At 36.8% G+C, this 22,854-nt stretch overlaps 1 protein-coding gene across 1 annotated transcript in view; it reads right to left on the bottom strand.

The window, feature by feature from the left end:
- EXOC4 (exocyst complex component 4) overlaps positions 1–22,854 on the bottom strand; it is a 722,132-nt gene that overhangs the window by 652,611 nt on the left and 46,667 nt on the right. Inside the window, exons 4-5 of the mRNA XM_002922628.4 lie at positions 20,172–20,356; positions 9,864–9,973 (exon numbers count right to left, since the gene is read on the bottom strand). Coding sequence (XP_002922674.1) covers positions 9,864–9,973; positions 20,172–20,356 — 295 coding nt within the window. The remainder of the gene's footprint in view (positions 1–9,863; positions 9,974–20,171; positions 20,357–22,854) is intronic.

Genomic DNA, 22,854 nt, shown 5'->3' with positions numbered 1-22,854 from the left:
ATTTAAAATATTTAAGTGTAGATTTAAGACAAAAACAAAAGTGGCAGGTGTGGATGGAAGACAGCTAAGACAAGTACATCGTAAAAAATAAAAAGTAAAAAATAACACAACTAAAAACTGGCAGAAAAGAAAGGAAAATGAAGTCATGTTGTTACTTAGGCAAAAGATGAGGATTAAAGGATATCCACAGAAACAGAAATGTGAGAGTGAAAGATTAAAGCATTAAAAAGGGACTAAGAGCATTTTTCTAAGTTTTTAAATACATTAAAAAGACAATTGCTAGGGGGAAAAAAAAACACGTCCTAAAAAAAATTTGTTTAAATTAAGGAGCAAAGAATTAATATCTCAGAGAAAAAGAAACATAGCAAATACACATGTTTATAAAATACTATGATAGAGCTGAAACAAAACATTAGTCTTATCAACACACATCAATGGCTCCTACTCACCTATTATAAAAGGATTTTCAATTTGAGTCACAAAGCAAGGCCCAACAATATGCTATACACAGATCTCAAAACTAGTAATTTAGAAAGGCTAGAAATATAGAATGAACAATAGATGCCGGTCAAAAAGCATTAACCATGATGACGAAGGACATCTTTTAATACCACATGCCACAATTCACAGTAAGGCTACAACACTTACAACTATTTATACACCAAATTAAACAGAAGCCACCATTTTGAAACAGAAACTACAAGTGAGGCAGAGACACAGGGAAAAACCCACTAACAGAAAACCTGAATACATCACACACACACAAAAAAAGATCGAAGACCTAAACAATAATTAAGTAAGTCAGACCTTATGGGTATATATCAACTCTACACCTGATAACCAAGACTGTACCTTTAACTCAAGTACCCATGGGACATTCACAAACACTGATCATGTACTGTCAGAAAGAAAATGTAAGTTCCATGAAGTAAAATTATTACCAGCAATACTCTCTGAATTCAACGCAAAAAAGCTAGAAAGGATTAAGAAAACAGAACAAACACAAAGACCCTTTTATCTTTGAGTGTAAAATTCTTCTATTAAAAACACTGGATCAAGGGGTGCCTAGGTGGCTCAATGGGTTAAGCGTCTGCCTTCAGCTCAGGTCATGATCCCTGCGTCCATCAGTCTCCCCGCTCAGTGGGGAGTCTGCTTCTCCTTCTTCCTCTCCCTCTGCCCCTTCCCACCCCCCCCAATGTGCTTTCTCTCTCTCTCTAATAAATAAATAAAATCTTTAAAAACACTGGATCTTCATCCAAATATAAACTGAAATGAGACAATATTTTTAAAATGATAATGGGAACATTAAATTTCAAGGTCTATGGGATGCATTTAAAGTGTTGAGAAAAATTCCTGTCATTTAACATTTTTATTAGTAAAAATGAAGGAATTAAAATATATGACTTCAATGTCTAGATCAGAAGAAAAAATAAACCAGAGGAAAGCACAAAAAAGGAAATAAAGATAAAAGCAGAAAATGAGGTAGAGAACAGAAAAACAGCCCTAATCAATAATCAAAACACTGGTTATTTTTTTTTTTTTTNAAGAAGATATAAAAAGTTATACAACATCTGGAGAATATTTTATTGATATTCTCTGGGTCACCATCAAGCAAACTCCAACACACAGTCCAGAAAATCTCAGCTCTGTATATTTCTTTTTTTTTTTTTTAATTTTATTTTATTATATTGTGTTAATCACCATACAGTACATCCCCAGATTCCGATGTAAAGTTTGATGCTTCATTAGTTGCGTATAACACCCAGTGCACCATGCAATACGTGCCCTCCCTACTACCCATCACCAGGCTATCCCCTTCCCCCACCCCCTCCCCTCTGAAGTCCTCAGTTTGCCTCTCACAGTCCATAGTCTCTCATGTTTCATTCCCCCCTCTGATTACCCCCCTTTTCTTTATCCCTTTCTTCCCCTACCGATCCTCCTAGTTTTTAATGTTCCATAGATGAGAGAAATCATATGATAATTGTCTTTCTCTGCTTGACTTATTTCACTTAGCATTATCTCCTCCAAAAACACTGGTTATTTCTTGAAAATTAAAAACAAAAAAATAAAAACCCTAACACAATAGACAAACCACCAGCTACTTTGATCAAGAAAAGGGAAATAGTGCAAATAAAAAGACAAAAAGAAAAAAAAAATTTCAAAATAAGAAAATACTTATCTCTGTATAAATAAAATTGAAAAATCAAATGAAATCAATAATTTCCTAGAAAAACACACATTATTAAAATTGATCCCAACAGAGACAGAAGGCTTAAAGAGAACAATTTACACAGGAAAAAAGAGAAAAAATTAATAAAAAGCAAAAACATGAAAAGTATCAGATCCAAATGTTTTCGCAGGGATATTGCCTAACCTTCAAACATCAGAGAACCCCAATGCTCCATAAATTGTTCTAGAGCGCTGAAACTGAAGAAAAACTTCCCAATTCCTTTTATGAAGCAAATTATTATATTGAAGCCAAAATCTGATATGATTTAGACTGTAGGCTAGTATCATTTATAAACATCGATGCAAAAATTCTAAGTAAAATATGAGCAAACAGAATTCACAACCACATTGAGAAAGTAACACACCATCATCAAGAGGCATTTATTTTAGGAAATGAAAAATTGGTTCAATATTAGTAAGTCCATTGACATACAGCACAGTAAGAGATTTAAAGTTAAAATAGAAAAAAGTGGATGAAAGACAATGACAATTCACAAAAAAAATTAAAATGGGCTTTAAAATTTCCTTGTGGAAAATTGTCCAAACTGACTCATAATAAGAGAAATGCAAATTAAACAATACTGTGATACTATTTTCACCTATCAAATGGGCATAAATAAAAAAAGTATAACAACACATTATTTGGCAAGGCTGTGGGGAAAACAAGCACTCTCACACACTCATGGTACAATGTAAGCTGGTACAACTCTTCTGGAGAATTTGCCAATACCAAAAAAATACATATGGGCTTCTCTTTGATTGAGCTATCCCTCTTCTCAATGTTTATCCTAATGATACACCTCCAACAATATGAAAATACATATGCACAACATTATTCATTACATCACTATTTATAAAGGCAAAATATGGTAAACAACCTATATACCCATACATAAGAGAGTAGCAGAACTATAATGAATCAACATAATGGAGAATTAGGCAAGTGTTAAAAAAATAATGCATAATCTATATAAACTAAAATGGAGTGATTTCCAGGATATAAAGTGAAAACAGGAAAATATAGGAGAGTATCTAAAGTAAAATTCCCCTTCATGGAAGAGAGGTATAAGATAGATAGATAGATAGATAGATAGATAGATAGATAAATGCGCTTATTTTTTAAGAAGAAACACAGGAAGAATAAACCAGAAACTGATGAAATTGATTAACTATATGGGATGGGTGAAAAAAAAAATGATTGGCATCCACTTAACTCTCTTACACACAGTAATAAAGAAATGGCCTAAAAAAACCTGGCAAACAATACACAATTTACAAGAGACCCAAATGGTTCACATACATGGAAAGATTCTCAGCACCACTAGAAACCTCAGAAATGCAAAAATAAAAAAAAATATAAAAATAAAAACACAGAGCCTGTCAGATTTGTGAAAATCCATTTGCAAAAATCAAAAGTCTAACAAAGCCAATTTTAAGTGCAAGAAATAGAGAAACAAAAGCTCTGGCATAGTTCACAGAAATCTGCATTGGTACAATCCCTTTAAAAAGCTATCTGGCAGGGGCGGCTGGGTGGATCAGTCAGTTAAATGTCTGACTCTTGATTTTGGCTCAGGTCATGATCTCAGGGTCATGAGACCAAACCCCGAGTTGGACTCCACTTAAGATTCTTTCTCTTTCCCTCTCTTTCTCTCCCTTTGCCCCCCCCCACCCTGCTCTCTTGCTTAAAATAATAATAAACAAATAAATAAATAAAAATAAAAAGCTAACTTGGCAAGTGAAGTTTAAAGTGCACAACATTCCTATGCATATACAACACACAAGGCACCCCAGGAGTAGGGCTTCCTCACTTTGGAGGGATCGAGGCACAGAAAGAAAACAATAGTACTTATCTAGCACAGCAAGGATAAATGGAGGTGGCTGCATGTAGCTAAGAGAACCTGCCTAGAGATTCCCACTGCCCCAAACCCAACTGGCTACCCCAAAGGCTGAAGGGTTCAGTATCTCAGATTTATCTACAACCCATTCCCAAGAGATCAGCAGCTGGGAAACTCTGTCCCACAGAAATATGTACAAAAATACTCACTGCTATAAGGTTCCTAATTATGAAAAACTGCAAACTTATAACTTGTCTACCTATAGAAGAATGGATAAATTATGATTATATAGTAAAATACTATACAGTAGTTAAAACTAATAAACTAGAGCTAGATTGTAACATAAGAAAATCCAAAAAATACAATGTTGAGCTCAAAACCCAAGTAGTAGAATAATACATATCATACCACACAATTTTAAGTAAATTAATTAAATTATATCATTAAAATCAAGTAAATATGTAAATTAAGCTATACAATTTACTTACACCCTAAAATCCTCAAAATAATATACTTTGTATATATAAACAAACATATACAATATTATAACATTTACATACAGATATATACACATAAATATGCAAACTATATGTATTGTTTCTGTATTTACAAAAACACAACATATATACATACAAACACACAGTAAAAGTATGAAAACATACAAGAAAAAGACATGGAACAGTCTCAAAATAGTAGTTACCTCTAGGGTAGAAGAGAGAGGAAAGGAATTGAGGAAAAATTCATGCATTCATAGGGGGCTTCAATTGTACCTGTAAATTTTTTTTAAAGAATCTGAATCAAATATGGAAAAACATGTAAGATTTATCAATCTAGGGGGAAGTACATGACGATGGTTATATTCATCTCCAACACATGAATATAATAGTCACATTTAATAATGTATTTTAATTTAACTCTGGCCTTGCCTTATTTTTACATTTATAAATATCTGAACTATTTATTCTATTTTGCCTCCCTTGTATGTAGTCCTCAGCTCTACTTATGATTAATCATAGAAATCAACCAAGATATTTAATAGCACATGAAGGGTACTTTAGGAACAATTGATTTAAAACGCCAAGGGAGGCCCCAACCTCAGGACAGTACCTCAAAGGCATCATATTGTTTTGGAGAACTTTCACTATTCTAGACATGTGAGCTGCAAGAAGAAACATTTCATCTCCTTCTGTGTTAGGATTCATAGCTCCCACTCCATGTAGAGAGAATTTAAATATCAAATCCTAAATTTTTAAGGAAAGTATCAAGTCCCAGAACAAGACTTCATGAAATATAAGCACATGAGAAAATAACAGCAAAAGAAAAAAAAATCATTTAATTTGTGCTCTCTTTAGGTTTTATTGCTTAACCTACGCTGGTACCAAAAAGAAAGGAAGTAAGAAGTCCAGTTTCATGATAGTTACATTCACAGCAATCCCAGCAGGAGCATGCATAAAATGAATAAAGAAGCCACAAATGAAATGCTTGTGTACCCCGGGAGTAATTGCTCAGTCAAAACGTTCCAAAGGCAGTTTGCCAAATGAAAGGACATACTGGGAATCCAAAAGCTTAAACCAACATTTTACTACAATTATTGGCTTTTCTCCACACTTCTCCCATCCTTTTACCTAAGTTATAGTTGAATTACTACATCTAAATTAGACATTAGTTGCCTGTACATTACAAAATACTATGACTGATGAGAAACAGGAGAAAGGCTTGAAAAATACATTCTACTTATTTAGAGTGAGAACAGCATGAGGCTACCTTCCAACAGTTACCATCTGGTGAACCTGCACCGATTGCTCGACCTCTGTGGATGGATTATATTTATACAGTGAGTTTTAAAAATAATACCTGATTAACTAGAGTGTATAAGTAATCTTTCATATATTTACTACACAAACTGCCTATTCATGTTTGTGCCTATTCTTTAATATTTTATATTTGCATATTTTTGATTAGCTTGTTTTATTGATTTATAGAGGTTCTTTATATATTCTGGATACTTAACCTCTGTTGGATAAATGCCAATATTTCCACAAAAATGGACTCTTCTGTAAATTGCCCATCATTTGTCCAGTTCTTTAAAATGCCATTTCTTTTCTTCATTAATGTGCAGGAAAGCTAAATGGATGCTAATCATTTTTCTCTTAATGGGTTTCTTGCTTCTGTCAACCTGTGCCTTGATTTTACATTTTGTAATTAAATATTTTTTAATTGGATGATGCATACTCACCTATAGTTCAATACTTTTATAACTTAAGTATTTAATAGACTGAAAGAGGACGCATATAAAAATAATCATCATGATAATGTCAATGGTACCTGCCATAACTACCTCATAGGACTGCTGCCATCAGTTGAATGATGGAACATGTTTTGCAAACCGTAACATGTAAATTATAATAGAAAATCTCACCAAAAAGTCACTGACACCTTTACCTGTAAAGAAGACATTTGAAAAATGACTCATTTGCAAACAATCAAAATTTTTGTTTAATTAATAATATTCTGAAAGTCCTCAGGAATCACCTCCAACCTAAATTTATGGCACCCCAATGAGAGATCTATTCTATCCAGGGATTCCCTATTGGGACTTCCTCTATAAAAATGTCAGTTCTAATGGATTACACCCTCCATCCTACTATTTCACAAGACGAGTGAGGAGTTTTAAAAGCCTATGTTAAATTCCCTGCTGAAAATGAATATTACTTTCAAGACTGACTTTCAGGGCACTTCACAAATACACTCTTAGGACGTACTGTTCATTAAGAATAAGAAAATATCTGCCCTTTATTTATAGTGTATTTCATCACACTCACACTTTTATACGTACTTAGTAACATTTTATGCGGTTCTCTACATAACTTACATCTTCCTCATTTACACAACCCCCTTTAATAATATGACCCAGATTAATTAATATAGTCTTTAAGACTGGAATTGCAATGATTTAAAAAGACTTCACACATAATTTCAAGAAAGTCAAAATTTTATATATTGGCTCCTCAAGATAAATCAAGTCAGAAAATAGGCAGTGCAGAACGTGGTAAGCAGAGTGACGGTCCCCATAAAATATCCATGTCCTAATCCCCAGACTCTGTGAACATGTCACATGGCAGAGGAGACTTGCAGATGTGATTAAGGTTAAGGACCCTGAACTGGGCACGGTATTCTGAATTAGTCAGGTGGAATCAATCTAATCATAGGCGTCCTTAAAAGAGGAAGGAGGAGGCAGAAGGGTGGGTCAGAGAGAGGACCCGAGAAGGATGTGACACACTGCCGCTGGTTTTGAAGAGAGAAGGCAGCAACAATCTGGGAAAGGAGCAGCCCCCCCGGAGCTGCAAAAGGCAAGGAAATGCACTCTCCTGTAGAGCCTCCAGAAGGAACACAGCCATGCCAACACCTTGATTTTAGCCCAGTGAGACCCATACTGGACTTCTAACCTACAAAACTATAAGATGATAAATTTATGTTGTCATAATTTGTTGTAACAACAAGAGAAAACTAGTACCCAGAACATACCTAGCTTTTTTGCAGGAAAACAAACTTGTTAGAAGAGCATATTCTGGAACATAGCTCCTTACTTAAAATCACGGCTCTACTCCTTGTCAGCTGTGTCAACTTAAACCCATTATTAACCCCCTATGCCCTGGTTTTCTCAACTGTAAAATGGAGCTATGAGAATAGCACCTACCTACAAGGATTGTTAAAGGACTGAGCTAATTCATGTAGAGCCCTTAAAATATTGTCTTACATATGGTAGGCACTAAACACATCTTAACTACTGCATCTCAATCAGTAATATTTCAACCATCTTCTCTTTTGGTCATCCACAGAAAAATCAAGAGATCAACAGCCTTAAACAGTCAAAGAAATGAGCTCTTCTAAAAAGAAAGGTTTGTAGCTTATGATGGTCCCAGCTCTACTCAACTACACGCAGCTCTTCAAGAGTCATCCCCAATAATGAAGGAAAAGACTGCCAAAGGCAAAGTGTCACCATGAACTCCACGAAGTGAGAAATGCTAACTACAGGGCCTGACAGAAAAAGTGCCTATCAAAGAGTAAGCTGTCTTATTAAAAATAATGGATGTAGCAAAATTAGTTTCTACTGAAATTTGCCATAATTGGCATTTTTTCAAATTACTTGGTATTTACACAGTGCTTTTCATTCGCAAAACGCCTGCCCTATCATTTCTTCATAAACAATTAAAATTTTTATTTCACTTGGCCATTGACTCGGCAACATTTACTTAAATTGCTATAACCAGGCTAAGCCGTGATGGTTCACACTATAAAAACATGAAGATATAACAACTGATAATTTCTCCTAGAGAAAGAGGTAAATTACAAATCAAAAGTATAAGTATATATTGTGTTTCGTAATTTCACACTCTACAACAGCTCAAAGCAGTGTCAAAACTCAAAGAATAGCAACACTACTATGTCAGCAAGAGGGAGAAAGCAAACTTTTTCGCTCCAGGAAGAGGCTGGAATACAAACCTTGCAAAGTATAATAAACATAAATGTTTGGAGTTTTCTGTTTTGTTTTGTTTTTTTGAATCATTAAGTAGACTAACAGTAAAGTCTATTACAAAAGAATTTCTACACTTTTCCTACAGTAAAAGCAATAACCTCAAGATTCCAAGCCTAAGTAACCCTAAAACTTAATTAAATGATATTTTAAAAGGTAATTAAGTATGACCCAGCAACAATATATAGTCAGGTTCTCAAAAGAAACACTTTTAGTTACACAAAATGTACTGAATGACTCCAAATTATTTTTCTACCTTTCCATCTTTTCATTATTTCAAGCTCTACAGGACTACAGAACTAGAAAAGAACTATAAAAACTAATTTATACCTGCAAAGACAACGATAATCGACATTACTCATTCCTTAAAAAGTACTGAAGACTTTAGCTGTGACACGAAGGCACCAGTGGGACATCGCAAAAAAACATCCCATCTCCTTCTCCTCAACCCAGAGCTGCAAGACTTGAAGGCTCTTTGCAGAGGCCCAAGACTATCTGAGCCAAGCTCAGCTGAACCCTCTGACAGGGCAGGTCTAAGCCATTCCAGAAGAAATCCCCTAAATCTGCGTTCAGATTCAAAGCATACCCTCCCTCTCCAACTTTAAATATAGGCCAAAATGGCTCTTATTCAACAGAATTCTGTAGCCCAAGAAGAAACATGGCTAGTTTGTGGATATGACCTCAAAGTACAGTGTGTGTGTGTGTGTGTGTGTGTGTGTGTGTGTGTGTGTGTGTGTGCGCGCGCTCACGCGCGCGCGCATGTACCCACATGCCGGCATATGTAGAAGTGGGGAAGGCACTGGAAGATACCAGGTATCCGTTTAGAGGACACACAATCTACAGCACACACTCAGAAGCTCCCAAGGGCCAGAGAGAGCATGTAACATGTGCAGCAGCTGGGTAAAAGCTGACAGAAACAACAGAGGTTATGGCGGGGGGCAGGGAGACACAGGACTCCATGCATCGAAAAGCATTCAAATTCAACTTCAGAAAAACAAACAGTGCTGGTCAAATAAAGCGTAACCACACCTGCATTCAGGAGACAGGCCAGATTCGGCTGGCAGTTTTCAAAGCTGACAATGCAACAGGCCCAAACAGTCATCTTCTATCTTACTCCCTCGGAGGGTGGCAAAGAGCTCAAGAGAGGCTCCAACGCACTAACCTCAGGACCTCCCAGCCCTGACACCCCAGATTTCCCCGGGTCATTGCCGAGGAACTACAACATTATGAAAAGAAGGTGAGTGGCTAAAGAATTAAATACTTACCACTTGAGCTTCCAGGAGTAGAATATTGAGAGGTATCTAGGAATTTTCGAGGAGTAGGAAGGTTTGTAACATCAATCAGAGGAACAGGAGAAGTGTCTTTTATAAGGGAGCTGAAAGGGAAAGAAAGGTAGTTAACACTTTCTCCAAAACCAACTGAAGTCCCACTACCTGCCCATCCCTTCGCACTTTTGTTTTGCCATGAGCCCTCTGTACACTGTAACGTCAAGTGTCCTCCAAGTGTATTTCCAGTGGTGATTGTACAGAGAGGGTACAAAGATGTATTCTAAGGGTTCCAAGTATTCAAATTTTTGTCTTTTTATTTTAATGCCAGCTAAGTCTAAAAACATAAGCATAAATTACTCTGGATCATCTGGATGACTACCTTACCACCAAATTATGCCACACAATTTCAGCACCCTCCTCTGTTCCAATATCAAAATTAATTTATCAGCAAAGAAAGATCAAATGTCACCATATCATGATAACTGAACAAAGGTTTAAGTAGTTAAGCCTTGTTTAACTTGTGTTTTTCAAGCTGGGGTTTTTGATATATTCTGGGAGTTCACTACATTTAGTTTTCTTTAAAAGAGGTTCATAAATTTCATCAAGTTGAGAATCATGACAATAAAAGATGATGTAAGGAACTCAAACAGGTTAATTCAGTATTTGATTACCCATTTCACCTTTTCCATAAAGGCCTTAGCATCTCATCTTAATGTTTAACTTTAGCATCTCCAGAATAAACACATTAATTTTAAATGACACAAAGACTATAAAAAACAATTAAATTTTCAAGTTAATTCGCATTTATAGCCATCTGTTAAGTGAAAGAAGTAGGCAATTCGAAGGCAAGTAAAACCTATGCTCTACTCTCAAGAAAGTGAATCATCTACGGGGTGCCTGGCTGGCTCAGTCAGAAGAGCATCCGACTCTTGATCTCGGGGCCGTAAGTTTGAGCCGCATGTTGGGTGTGAGGTTACTAAAAAAAATTTAAAAACTTAAAAAAGAAACAAAAAGTCACCTAATCACATTGCATCTAAAACAGAAAAGCTTCTCTAAGTTCCAAGGGTCAAAGCCATAGTTCTCACCTCTTTCTAGTTCCATCAACATCATCAGTGGTGGTGGCTGACCACAGACGTGATTCTCACAGTGGGTTGTAAAGGGAGGGCAAGCAGAGTGGGGGAAACAGGGACAAGACATACACCTTACGGAAAGATTTCTCCAAATGGGAAAGATGTGTGCATTTTGAACATCTGCATCCACACATCCCACAGTGACATATCCCCATCTCCCTTCCCCCACTCCTTCTGGATCCACAGAGCTAGGTATGTGTATGTTTTTAATCTATGCATGTTCTTTCAGAAAACTGAAAAACAGGGGCGCCTGGGTGGCACAGCGGTTAAGCGTCTGCCTTCGGCTCAGGGCGTGATCCCGGCGTTATGGGATCGGGCCACATCAGGCTCCTCTGCTGTGAGCCTGCTTCTTCCTCTCCCACTCCCCCTGCTGTGTTCCCTCTCTCGCTGGCTGTCTCTATCTCTGTCAAATAAATAAATAAAATCTTTAAAAAAAAAAAAAAAGAAAAAGAAAACTGAAAAACAAACTTTAGGTTAAAGGCAAAATCATCATTTAAGGTTTATTTTTTATCAGGTGCTAATAACATGTGACCTACTGTCCCAGGCCTTGAGGATAATGGACAGTTATTAAGGTTCCCCTTCTCATTTACTACAGGGAAGAAGGAACCATGACTCCAACAAGTCTGCACCATCGAAGTATCTGGCACAGGGCTCAGTGCTGAGGATCCAAGTACGACTATGATATGAGCGAAACCAAACTTAGCCTATTTCCAACTGTTGGAATCACTTGCAGACTCATGCGAAACCTCAAGTATAAGACATTAAAGTAACAAAAGTAACACTTACCTGGAATTAACCTGACAGAGTTTCCCTAATTCTTTTCATCCAATATAAGGCTGTTTTCTATTTACCCATAAACTATCTTAAGAAACAGAGCTTCAAATCAACTGATTTGTCACAATAGTTTGTCTATTTATAAAAGTACTTAGATCAGAGTCATCTTTTACATACTGACTACCGCTCTCATCTCCAGTTTTCCCTCGACTACCTCACCTCATCCTCTGACCTGCATGTTACTTACAATCGCAAATCTACCCCACACACCCCTCGAGCATGGATTCACAACCCCAGAGACAGAGCATCACAGATGTTTAGAGTGCTGCGACTCATGATTAAGAAAAAGTGCATTTCAATTCTAAATGCGAGGAAAAATACATAATACGTTTCATAAATATTTCCATAACAAAAATGGAGAAGTTATTTTTAAAGCATTGATAAACGAAGGTATCAATTACCAGGACAGTTCAGGTGTCGAGCTGCAATACAGCCTGTCACGCCAATAAATGAAGTCATACGGTGAGTACATATTTGTGTGCAGTGATATGGGTATGTTTGTGAGTGTCATACACACTTGTATAAACACAGATGTGCGCAAGCTTCACTTTAGATTTAAAACCTACAATTATTTTCTCAATGTTAACCTAAAAATATGTTTCAGTTAAATACAGGGTGATAAATGTCTTGGCATTTTAACTTTGAAAAACATAACCTACTGACTTTATTATCAGAGCCAGAAGGGCCCTTACACGCCATCAATAAACTTCTAGAAAGTCAATTTACTGCAAGACTATTTTCATAGACTCATCTCTCTAAAATTTTCCCCTGGGCTTCAATTTTCTCCTTTGTGAACACTAACCCGAAGGCAAGTAACTCTGGAAATGACTTTTGGTTTTTCTCTTGTTCCTTTATGAAAGGACTTAGTCTCAAGAGTTCAAGAGAAAGTGGGCACACCCACTCATTTAGTCACAACAGACATGAAGCTCAACAGAAAGGTAGGCGCTATTACAGAATACTGCATTTAAATAGTGTGTACCTCTGTGTCCGTTTCTGAAGAAATAAAGCTGAGCACGTATGAGTACCTCCAAAGGGTTCTGAATATCTCTAAGGAACTATTTTTGGAAGCAAAAAATCAAATCAAAATTAGACTGTTCTTATCAAGTTTGTAATTAATTTGAATGCTCTGAACTGCTTTATTTTGAAAGAAACATTGGTACAAGTTACTGTTCTTTTTAAATATATATCATTACAAATTTTTATTTTAAATCCATTTAGAGTCATTCATAGCTAAGTTGTAAAAGACAGCTGACGTACATAAAATACTTTCTGGCATAAGATAGTCCAAAATTACTCATTGCTTATTGTGATTGAACGTGGTTTGCTATTTACTAATCACAGTGTGGCAGACAGGAAAGCTGTAAAGCAAATTATACCAAAAACAACCCCTACCACCATAACCCTAAGGGCTTTGTGGCCATTAACTATCCATCAATCTAGTAAGGATCTACCTCTCTGCATTTGACATCAACAGCCATGAAAGGTTTGGGTTTTGTGGGGTTTTTTTAAAGAAGGGTTAGAAGTACTAACAGCTTATTAAACATTTGCTTTTTAATTAGAACTCATTTCTGTTCCTTCACTTAATAATATGTCCAAAATTCACAAGGGCAGCTCCCTTGGCTGACTTTATTGTCAAACTAAAACTTGACAGAGGTGAGTTGAACTTTAAGTTGTAAATCTAGTAATGAATAGATTCACCTCTCTAATCCCAACAGCTGGCACAGTACCTGGCAAAGAGCAAACGTTCGTAAAAGTTTGTTAAATCAAACTGAGCTGAGAAAGAGCTGTCAAAGATAATATGCCCTTCGTAAGAAAATTTAACTGAATAATGAAACAGGAATGGCTGGCAAAGTAATTCTCCATAGTTCTAAGATCAGCCTGAACATACAGAAAGAAAAATGAATGATTCAAAGGGTATAAAAGTCAAAAACAGCCATGGTCTCAAATGACAGATCAAGACTGAAGACATGTAATACAAAATAAAGTGAAACTAAAATCTAGGCCAAGAGGAAAAAAGAAAAGAAAAAGAACTGAAAGATAAAAAGAAAATGGATATAAAAAGAAAAACTTTAGAAGACAAAATAGGGAATAAATAACACAACGGGGTCAAGCACGCTCTTTACACCCCCACAAATATGGACACCAAAATCCATGGGGCTGAAATTTTCTCCTCCATGAGCCAAAGGGCATCCAAGGAAACAAGGTCAAATCAAGTATTAACCCAGGATGCACGAAGTAAAAGGATAAACTTAAAATAACTTTTTATTCATTTTATCAACTTATAAAGGTACTGTAGGTTTTTAAAAAATATTAAAAAGATAAAAATAACCTATTAATTATAGTGTAGTGCCTTTCAAAACATTTAACAGGAAAGAGTCTGCCTGTCCATCCATCCCTACCCCCTACACACACTCATACATACAAAAATGTACACACTTTCTTTTTCAACATATTTGGATCATCCTATACAGAATTTTAAATCCTAGGTTTTCATTTCAGCAGCAAGCATTTTGCCATTTCATTAAAAATAATCTTCGGGGTGGCTCAGTCGGTTAAGCATTCGACTCTTGGTTTCAGCTCAGGTTGTGATCTCAGGATTCTAAGACTGAGCCCTCCGTCTGGCTCCACGCTTAGTGTGGGGTCTGCCTAGAGTTTCTCTCCCCCTCTCCCTCTGCCCCTCCCATCCCCCATCTCTCTAAAATAAAATAAATCTTTAAAAAAAACAAAAATAAAAATAATCTTCAAAAGCATCAATAATTGTATTACTATTAAAGTAATATCACGTGCTCATGATGAATATGATGAATACATTCATAGTCCTAAGTCCTTCTTTCCTATTTCCCACCCACCATTTCCATTTCTGGTACTGGTAGGTAATTCCTTTTATCAGTGTCAGCACTATCCTTCCAAGACTATAAACACACAAACATTTATGTCTACATGTAAAGGATACATAAATATATATCCTCTCAATTCTTACACAAATAGGTTCATCCTGCATATACTGTTTTTCAATTGGCTTTTTCTGCACCCAAGAATATACCTTAGAACTCTCCCTATCAGCACAAAGAGATCTTTCTCTTCACTTAAGAATTACATAGCATGGATACGTCACAACTCATTTAACAATAAACATCTAAGTTTTATATTTTTGTTGCTCTTATCAACAATGTTCCAATGAATATCCTGTTACATATATTTTTATGATATAGTACTATATTTGTAGGATATGGGCCTACAAAGCCTCCTCCACACACATTTTCATTTTTTCCTAATGCTAGTTAAGTTTTATTATGTGATTTTTAAATTGAATTAGTATTTTTTTGTATATAACAGGTAAGCATCTAAATTTACTTTCTTTAGCCAAATCTCTCAACACCAATTTCTAAATAGACCTCATTCCCTCTACTTACTTGGATTATTGTTTAAAAATATTGAAGTCCCATATATCCTGCATCTGTTTCTAAATTCTGTTTTGCTATACCAATCTGATTTTCTATTTGCATACCTGTACTGTTTTGCTTAGTTTTAAAATGTGTTTTAATATTGGATAAGAAAGGCTTTATTATCACCCTTCAATTTTTTTAAAAATAATTCTTATTCATTTATTCTTCTATGCGAACTACAGATCTGACACTTTCAAAAAACCCAACTGGGCTATAACTGGGACTTATCTCTTTAAGAACATGGAAGGTCTCCCCATTTATTTAGGTCTTGTTTCATATCCCCCAAATACCATTTTTATTATTTTTTCCATGTAGTCATGGAACTCTCTCTTATTACATCTACTAGTTGTCTGTTTCTACTTCAAAAATATCTGTTCTTGGGGCACCTGGGTCACTCAGTCAGTTAAATGTCTGCCTTCGGTTCAGGTTATGATCTCAGGTCCTGGGATTGAGCCCCACATCAGGCTCCCTGCTCAGCAGGGAGTCTGCTTATCCCTCTCCCTCTGCCCCTCCCCTCACTCATGCTGTGTGCTCCTCTCTCTCTCTCTCTCTAGCAAATAAATAAAATCTTAAAAAAAAAAAAAATCTGTTCTTTATACATATGCCTTCATGTGATTTTTTGTTTTCTCCCATGGTAGAAATTTGTTGGGTGTTATGTGTTTGTTTTTGTATACCAACAATTGGAACAGTCTTTGTATTTGGAAAGACCCTCCATTGTCTGGGTCAAAGCAAAAAAGAGGGCCTAACTCCCTACTGTAAAAGTTGAAGGAGGTCAGACATGTCTCAGGCTCAACAAACTGGATGCTTCCACCAAGGACTCTGAATCTTGAGGGAATAAGCACAGATGTAGGGACATTTAGCAATCACTGAAAAATCCAGCAACTGCAGGAATGGTGAGAATAGGGCAACAACCCAACCAGATCCTTCCCTGGGGCTTGTCGATGATGTGTGCTCAGCTGCTTTATCTCCCCTGGTCCCTCCTGGGTTTTAGAGACAGATTTTACAGCTTTCCTTCCATTAGATTCTATGACCTACCTTACCACTTTCCACTTAATTCCTTTCCTTGTTTGAGTTATCAGGATTGATTTCTGCTACTTGCAAGCTAGAACTCTGGCTACTACATCATCCTTTGTACTAGAAAATATTTTATTTGTTTCTCCCCTAATGATTTACAAAATAGAAATCTTTAAATATACATATCTAGGTTAATAAACATGAAATTAAACATTTTCTCCCATTATTCAAATCCGGAATAACTTCTGACTCATCTTATATAAGAATTCAGCATTCCATTTTATCTCCTGCCTATCCAAATTTCCCAGTCTCAAACTTAATGTGCAGATATAATCCTGTTTATTATGGAGTATTCTTTGACCACACAGGCCTTTTTCAAAAATAGCTTCAGCTTAAATTTTTGATCTTATAAAAATATATGTCAGTTACTTAAATGCAAACTTACATATTTAATGGTGTGCTGTCCTTACAGTAGTTTCAAACTACCTACAACTTTATTGTTCTCTAGCTGCTGATTTTGGTTTGTATCGTCTTTGAGTATTTTTCTCAGAAAAAAAACACTACTTTTTGTTGTTAATTTATATCTGAGAATGTCTCTCTACTGCCCATGCTTATCAGTGTCCATTTGGCTGGGTATAGAAATCTTTGGTACCAACTCTTCCCCATTCAACACTCTGTAGACTCCGTGCTGCTGTCTTCTGGCATTTTGTGTTCAGCAAATCTGGTGATCCTGATTTTTGCTCCTGTTTATCAGGCCTAGGTTTAACTGTGTAAAAGAGAAAACTCAAAATAGCAGTGGCCTGAGTACAATAAAAATTTTCCTTCCTCTAACATAAAAGATGAAATCCATTCAGGGATATACAGGAGGATCCATGCTATTAAAGAGTTTAGGATGTGCCTTCCATCCTCAACGTCACCTAGTATCCAAGATGGCTTGATGGCACCAATCCGTGTCCTTGACAGGAAGTAAAGGAAGGTGACTGAAGGGTAAACGAGTGGGCATACCAGTTTGGCTGGCACCTGAAAAAAGAATTTTCCTATGAGCCCTGATTCAAAGGCTTGCAAGCCAACGTCTCACCTTTTAGATATGTAGCAGGATGGGAAATATAGCCTGTTAGCTGCTACGAACAAAACGGGTTGTCATTAAAAATGAGGAAGGAACAAATGGATATCAGGTGGACAAATAACTCTCTCTGGCATAGGAGATAACAATTTTTCTTCCTACAGAAATTTTTTAAAATTCATAAAGATTTCCTGATCCCATCTAAGACTAAGTTTTTTTCATTAATTTTACCTTAAATCCTTTTGATTTGCAAACCAAGGTCTTTTGATTTTCTTTTTTTTTTTTAAGTAGGCTTCTTCATTTACACTGTAATTATTGCCTCTATTTCTCTCTGTATTCATTTGCTAGGGCTGCCATAATAAGGTACCCCAGACTGAGTAGCTTAAACAACAGAAATTTATTTTCTCACAGTTCGGGAGGCCAGAAGTCAAGATCCAGATGCTGAGAAGGTTGGTTTCTTCTGAGAACTCTCTCCTTATGTTGCAGATGGTATCTTAGCACTTTGTCTTCTCGGGCTCTTCCCTCCCAGCAAGTGTGTATCCAAATTTCCTCTTAGCTAGACACTAGTCACACTGGGAGTAGGACCCACCCCAATGAACTCAATTTAACTTCCTTACCTCTTAAAAGACCTTATCTCCAAACTTAGTCACAGTCTGAGGTACTGGCAGTTAGGACTTTCATACCCAAATTTTAGGGGGACACAATTCAGCCCAAAACATAATATCATGTTAGCTTTGTTCTACAGAATAACTAAAATCACTGCTCTCCAACTTTCACATCTTCTATCTTTCTATCATCTTGTCTTTTTCCTCTTTTTTTTTTAAATTTATTTATTTATTTATTTGACAGAGGGAGACAGCCAGCGAGAGAGAGAACACAAGCAGGAGGAGTGGGAGAGGAAGAAACAGGCTCCCAGCGGAGTAGGGAGCCCAATGTGGGGCTCGATCCCAGGACCCTGGCATCATGTCCTGGGCCGAAGGCAGACACTTAACAACTGAGCCACCCAGGCGCCCCTCTCTTTTTCCTCTTTATGATAAGGAAACTTTCCTCCCTTTCACTGATTCAATTTTTCTCTCTAATGCTTTAAACAAAGATTGAATTTCTCTACTTTATTTCATTTGTTCTTAGATTTTCCTCATGTTTCAGTTAGTTCTTTTTGCATCTCTACCAATTCCATTCTTTTGGCTCCCCGTTGACCTTTCACAGCACTATATGCTTGCTGCGTACATCCACAAAATCTAAGTTCAACAGCAAGCACATATTTTGGTGGTTGGCTGATCCAAGCTAGGCAGCTCAACTGCTCTTAGCTCAGTTCCATGTGGCTCTCATCCTCCTCTGGACCTAACACCATCCTGACAACAGTCTTTACACAAGAGGGCATGCTCCCTGCCACAGGCACATTTTGAACCCCTCCTTGTGTCACATGCCAACAGTAAGCAAAAGTAAGACCCCCCCCAAAAAAAAAACCCCAAAACAAATCAAATATTAGGAAATATACTTCTCCCACTATAGCGGAAGAAGGAATAATAATTTTGAATAATCTATTACATCATCCTGCATCTTCGGAAGAACTCAAGCTTAAGCATCTTAAATTTTCCTGTTTTGATTTTTTCATGAAAAAATTGTTTTTTCAAATAAATGCTCTGAGACTTGAAGGTAATCCTTATTTTCCATTATGTTATAGAGTATTTTCACAGGACCCAGAGTGCTTTTGGTTGTTTTTTTTAAATCCTTACATGGGAAGCAATCTATTCTCAGACCTGCTATTTACCACCACACACCGGCCCCCACCCAACACTGCTCTCCACTAAGGAACTAACATTCTATCCAGATCCAGTGTTGAAGTTAAGTCTCGGATACATAACCCGCAGCTCAATTTGTGTGCCCGGCAGAAGATTTTCTAGTGCCCATATGCAGAAAAGAGATAGAAACTTCTCTTTCTGTCAGGGTCTCAGACTAAATTGAAGCATCACACACAGAGTTGGCAATTTTTGTCTGAACAGGATAGGACTCCAAAGACTTCATTCCCAGCATGCACTGCTTCCAGTGCTCCTCTTGGCTGTAGCCGGATGAAAAAGTATGAGCACGTGCATTTTGCCAGATACTGCTAAAACTACCCTCTCAAAAGATCGGCTATTTTAAAGGAATGCTGGAAAGACCAGGACATGCACAGCTATCTGATACATGTTAATAATGTCAGTATTCTACTGTCTCAACTGTCTTAAGATCTAGTCTTACTCCCTACCAGGTCTAGACTAACCTAATGAATTTCTTGAGTCCACACCCAGGCCCTTAACTATAGGCCTATGCTATGATCAGCCCAAGGATAAAAGAAAAGTGTTCTCTCTGAAGCTCTCCTGAACTCTTTCAGAAAGAAGATTGTCTAAAGCTGAACGCAACCCTAAGTAACAAAGAATCTTTTAACTTCAGCTCAGACACTTTTATTTCTTCATTATGCTGACTGTACTGTACACGTTAAGGATCTTTTTCTCTTCCTTCTGAAGTATACCAGAGCATCTCTGATCCAGTACAAGGGCCCACAGTAAATGTTTCTTATCTTTACATAAAAGGATCATAATAAATGTGCAACGAAAGAATGACGAAACTTTGGATGTCACCCTTTAAGAACATTCAGAACACGGAGTATTTGCTATTATAAAACTGTCTAATAGTTTCGGGGACAATATGTTAAAAAGTGTAAAAAAAAAAAAAAAGGCAAGGGGTAAATAAATGACAACAGTATTCTGGGAAACAAATAATATTTCTTAAAATTCTCCACTGCCACAAGACACTGCAGTCAAGAGCCTCTTTAACCAACCTCACTCTCCCTTTCTCCTTGTTACGCTGCACAACTCGGCTCGTGGATTTGATGTACAGGTGTCGATGCAGTTCATCTATGAGAACCAAGTGGAGGTTCATCTTCTTGCTGTGAAGCTCCAACCTAAGGTCACTCAGTCCTTCCACCTGGAGCAGGGGGCCCTCCAAGGACTCAACTGCTGACACCTGAAAAGAAGAAAAAAAAAAAAAGATCAAGTAGGACAACTACATAACCTAGCCATATTAGAAATAGCAGACTACTCTTATTCGAGACCTTCTTTTAAGAGACTTTAAATAGGAGACTTTTATAAAAATATATGACTCTAGTTTTAAAAGATATGGTCAAAAGAGAGTTTACAAAAACCTTATCAACATACATCAGACTTTGAAGAGTATAATGTGGATAGGCCTAGTCCTGCCTTTGAAGGGTCTAATATCGAAAGAGAAATAATGCTGAAGAAAACAATCTTGATGACCACGAAGGCATCTAGAGCACTGCAAAGCTATACTTATTATTTATTCCCACACACATTGCCTATTAACAGACACAAGTTAAATGACCTTCTCAATTAAATTGTATCATTCATATTCTCACAAGAAGTCCACATATGAATGACTTAAATCAGCTTTTAATCAAATTTCGCTTTTTAAGACTAAGACTAAATAAAAGCACACTACATAAATTTTTAAATAATTCTCATGGTGATCATGAGTCAGAGCTTGGCGAGCCTAAGTCTACATGCGTGTCTACGTATAGTTAGATATGTATCTCTTTTGCTCTTTCTTATATACACATACACAGAGGGAAATGCACATTTTACATGAATGCTACAAGAGGAAAATAGCAGTCATCACCTCTCCTTGGTCCGATCCAGTTCAATATAAGAAATGGAATATGAATGGTGAATAGGAGATAAACCATGAAGAGGGAAATACTCCTGGTGGAGAGTGCAATTTGGAAGATTTTAAGACAAAAAAGACTGGATGAATAAAAATGGCATAGGAATGCCTGCAACAAATGAAGATGAGGAATTCAGGGAACCTGAAACAACTCACTCTGAAACCAAAGCAATAACTAAAAAGGAAAAAAAAATCATGTATTACATAATCCCATTTATCCATGTATATAAAGATTATATTTGTCTTTCTGTAAAGATAGATTGTTTTTTTAAAGTAGGTTCCACACGCAGCGTGAGCCCAACATGCGGCTTGAACTCACAACCCTGAGATCAACACGTGAGCTGGACACTCAACTGACTGAGCTACCCAGGCACCCCAAGATCTCTAGGTACCATTACTTAGGAAAAAAATAAAAGGAAGAGAGAAACACAAAGAATGTAATAATACTATTCATAGTAGTAGCAGTAGTAATAATTGAAAAGAGAGGACTACCACCTGAACTCAGAAGGGAAAGAGCCCTACCAAGCTCCACAAAGGGATTCCTGTGCTATGACCACTCCCTACTTAGGTTATACCTGTAAATATTCTTAAAAGGTACAGATAAAGGCAATAACTAATAATACTTCAGGGTAAAAACAATAAATGTAATTGGGTATATAAACATGCTCCTAAAAAGTGCGGCATGTATATAAAAGCAATAGATAATAAAAGCCATGAAACATACACAATCCAGAGTGTTGACCACAGACCCACACCAGTATACACCGTCACTTGAGAGCACTTGGACAGTAAATACAGAAAGCCAGGAGCTGCCAAATACAAACTGGCCCAAGATGGGAGGAAAATGCAATGGCTTACCCACAAACACATCACTTGTTTTGTGATGTGCTATAATCAAATGTGGGTAGCAAGTAAGTTTCCTTAAGTTAACCAAGAAAGAATCAAGGCATGAAAAAGTGACAAGCCCTGGGCCAGCTCTGCCCCCTGCAGCCTGCCAGTTCATTTTCATGCTGACTTGCAACTGCCCCTGGGACAAGAGCCCCTGGGCCTTATGCGAGCTGCCAATGACTCCAAATGGAAAAGCAGCCTCACAAAATGACCAGTGTGTCCCCAAGGAGGAAAAACAACAACAAATTCATTTACACTTATGCTCTAAAATGGATTTTAACTCGGGTCTCTAACAGAGAAAAGAGGATGCATTAACCTTTAGTGACATCGAGATCCAGAAAATGAAAAATAATTTGGTAAGCCACTGGCCCATCATGTAGCCTTATCCCTTAAGGTAATTAAATCCAGCTGAGATATTTAAGCTTAAAAACCACCCACTGCACAACCACACTCAATTTGTTTGTAGGAATTTGCATGAAGATTTTTAACCCAAACAGTTCATGTTCCAAATACAAAATTAAAGGATAATGTCAACTTTCAAAGCCACCTTTTTTAATGTACGTAAAGCACTTACCACAGTGCCTGGCACATAGTGAGTGCTCACTGAAATTAGATTCTGAACAGAATCTATTTAGTCTGTGGATAAAGAAACCTCACAAGGTGTTACTAACATTTCTAATGCTACATTTTCAGTAAAGTGTTGTTTGTTCATAGAACCATTATAACCATTTAGATGACAAACTTTCGAATATGTTTTCTGGACCCAAAATACAACTACAATTAATTTATATAATCAAGAGTAGTCTCAGAATTTCAAAGACTTGAAAACCTTACCACAGAGAAGACAGCACAGTCTTCTTTTTATATGAAAATACAGTGCTCTAATTTTCTGGCCT

This window comes from Ailuropoda melanoleuca, chromosome 1 (genome assembly GCF_002007445.2).
Source record: "Ailuropoda melanoleuca isolate Jingjing chromosome 1, ASM200744v2, whole genome shotgun sequence".
Classification (NCBI taxonomy): domain Eukaryota; kingdom Metazoa; phylum Chordata; class Mammalia; order Carnivora; family Ursidae; genus Ailuropoda; species Ailuropoda melanoleuca.
This window is presented reverse-complemented; position numbering and strand designations above follow the sequence as displayed.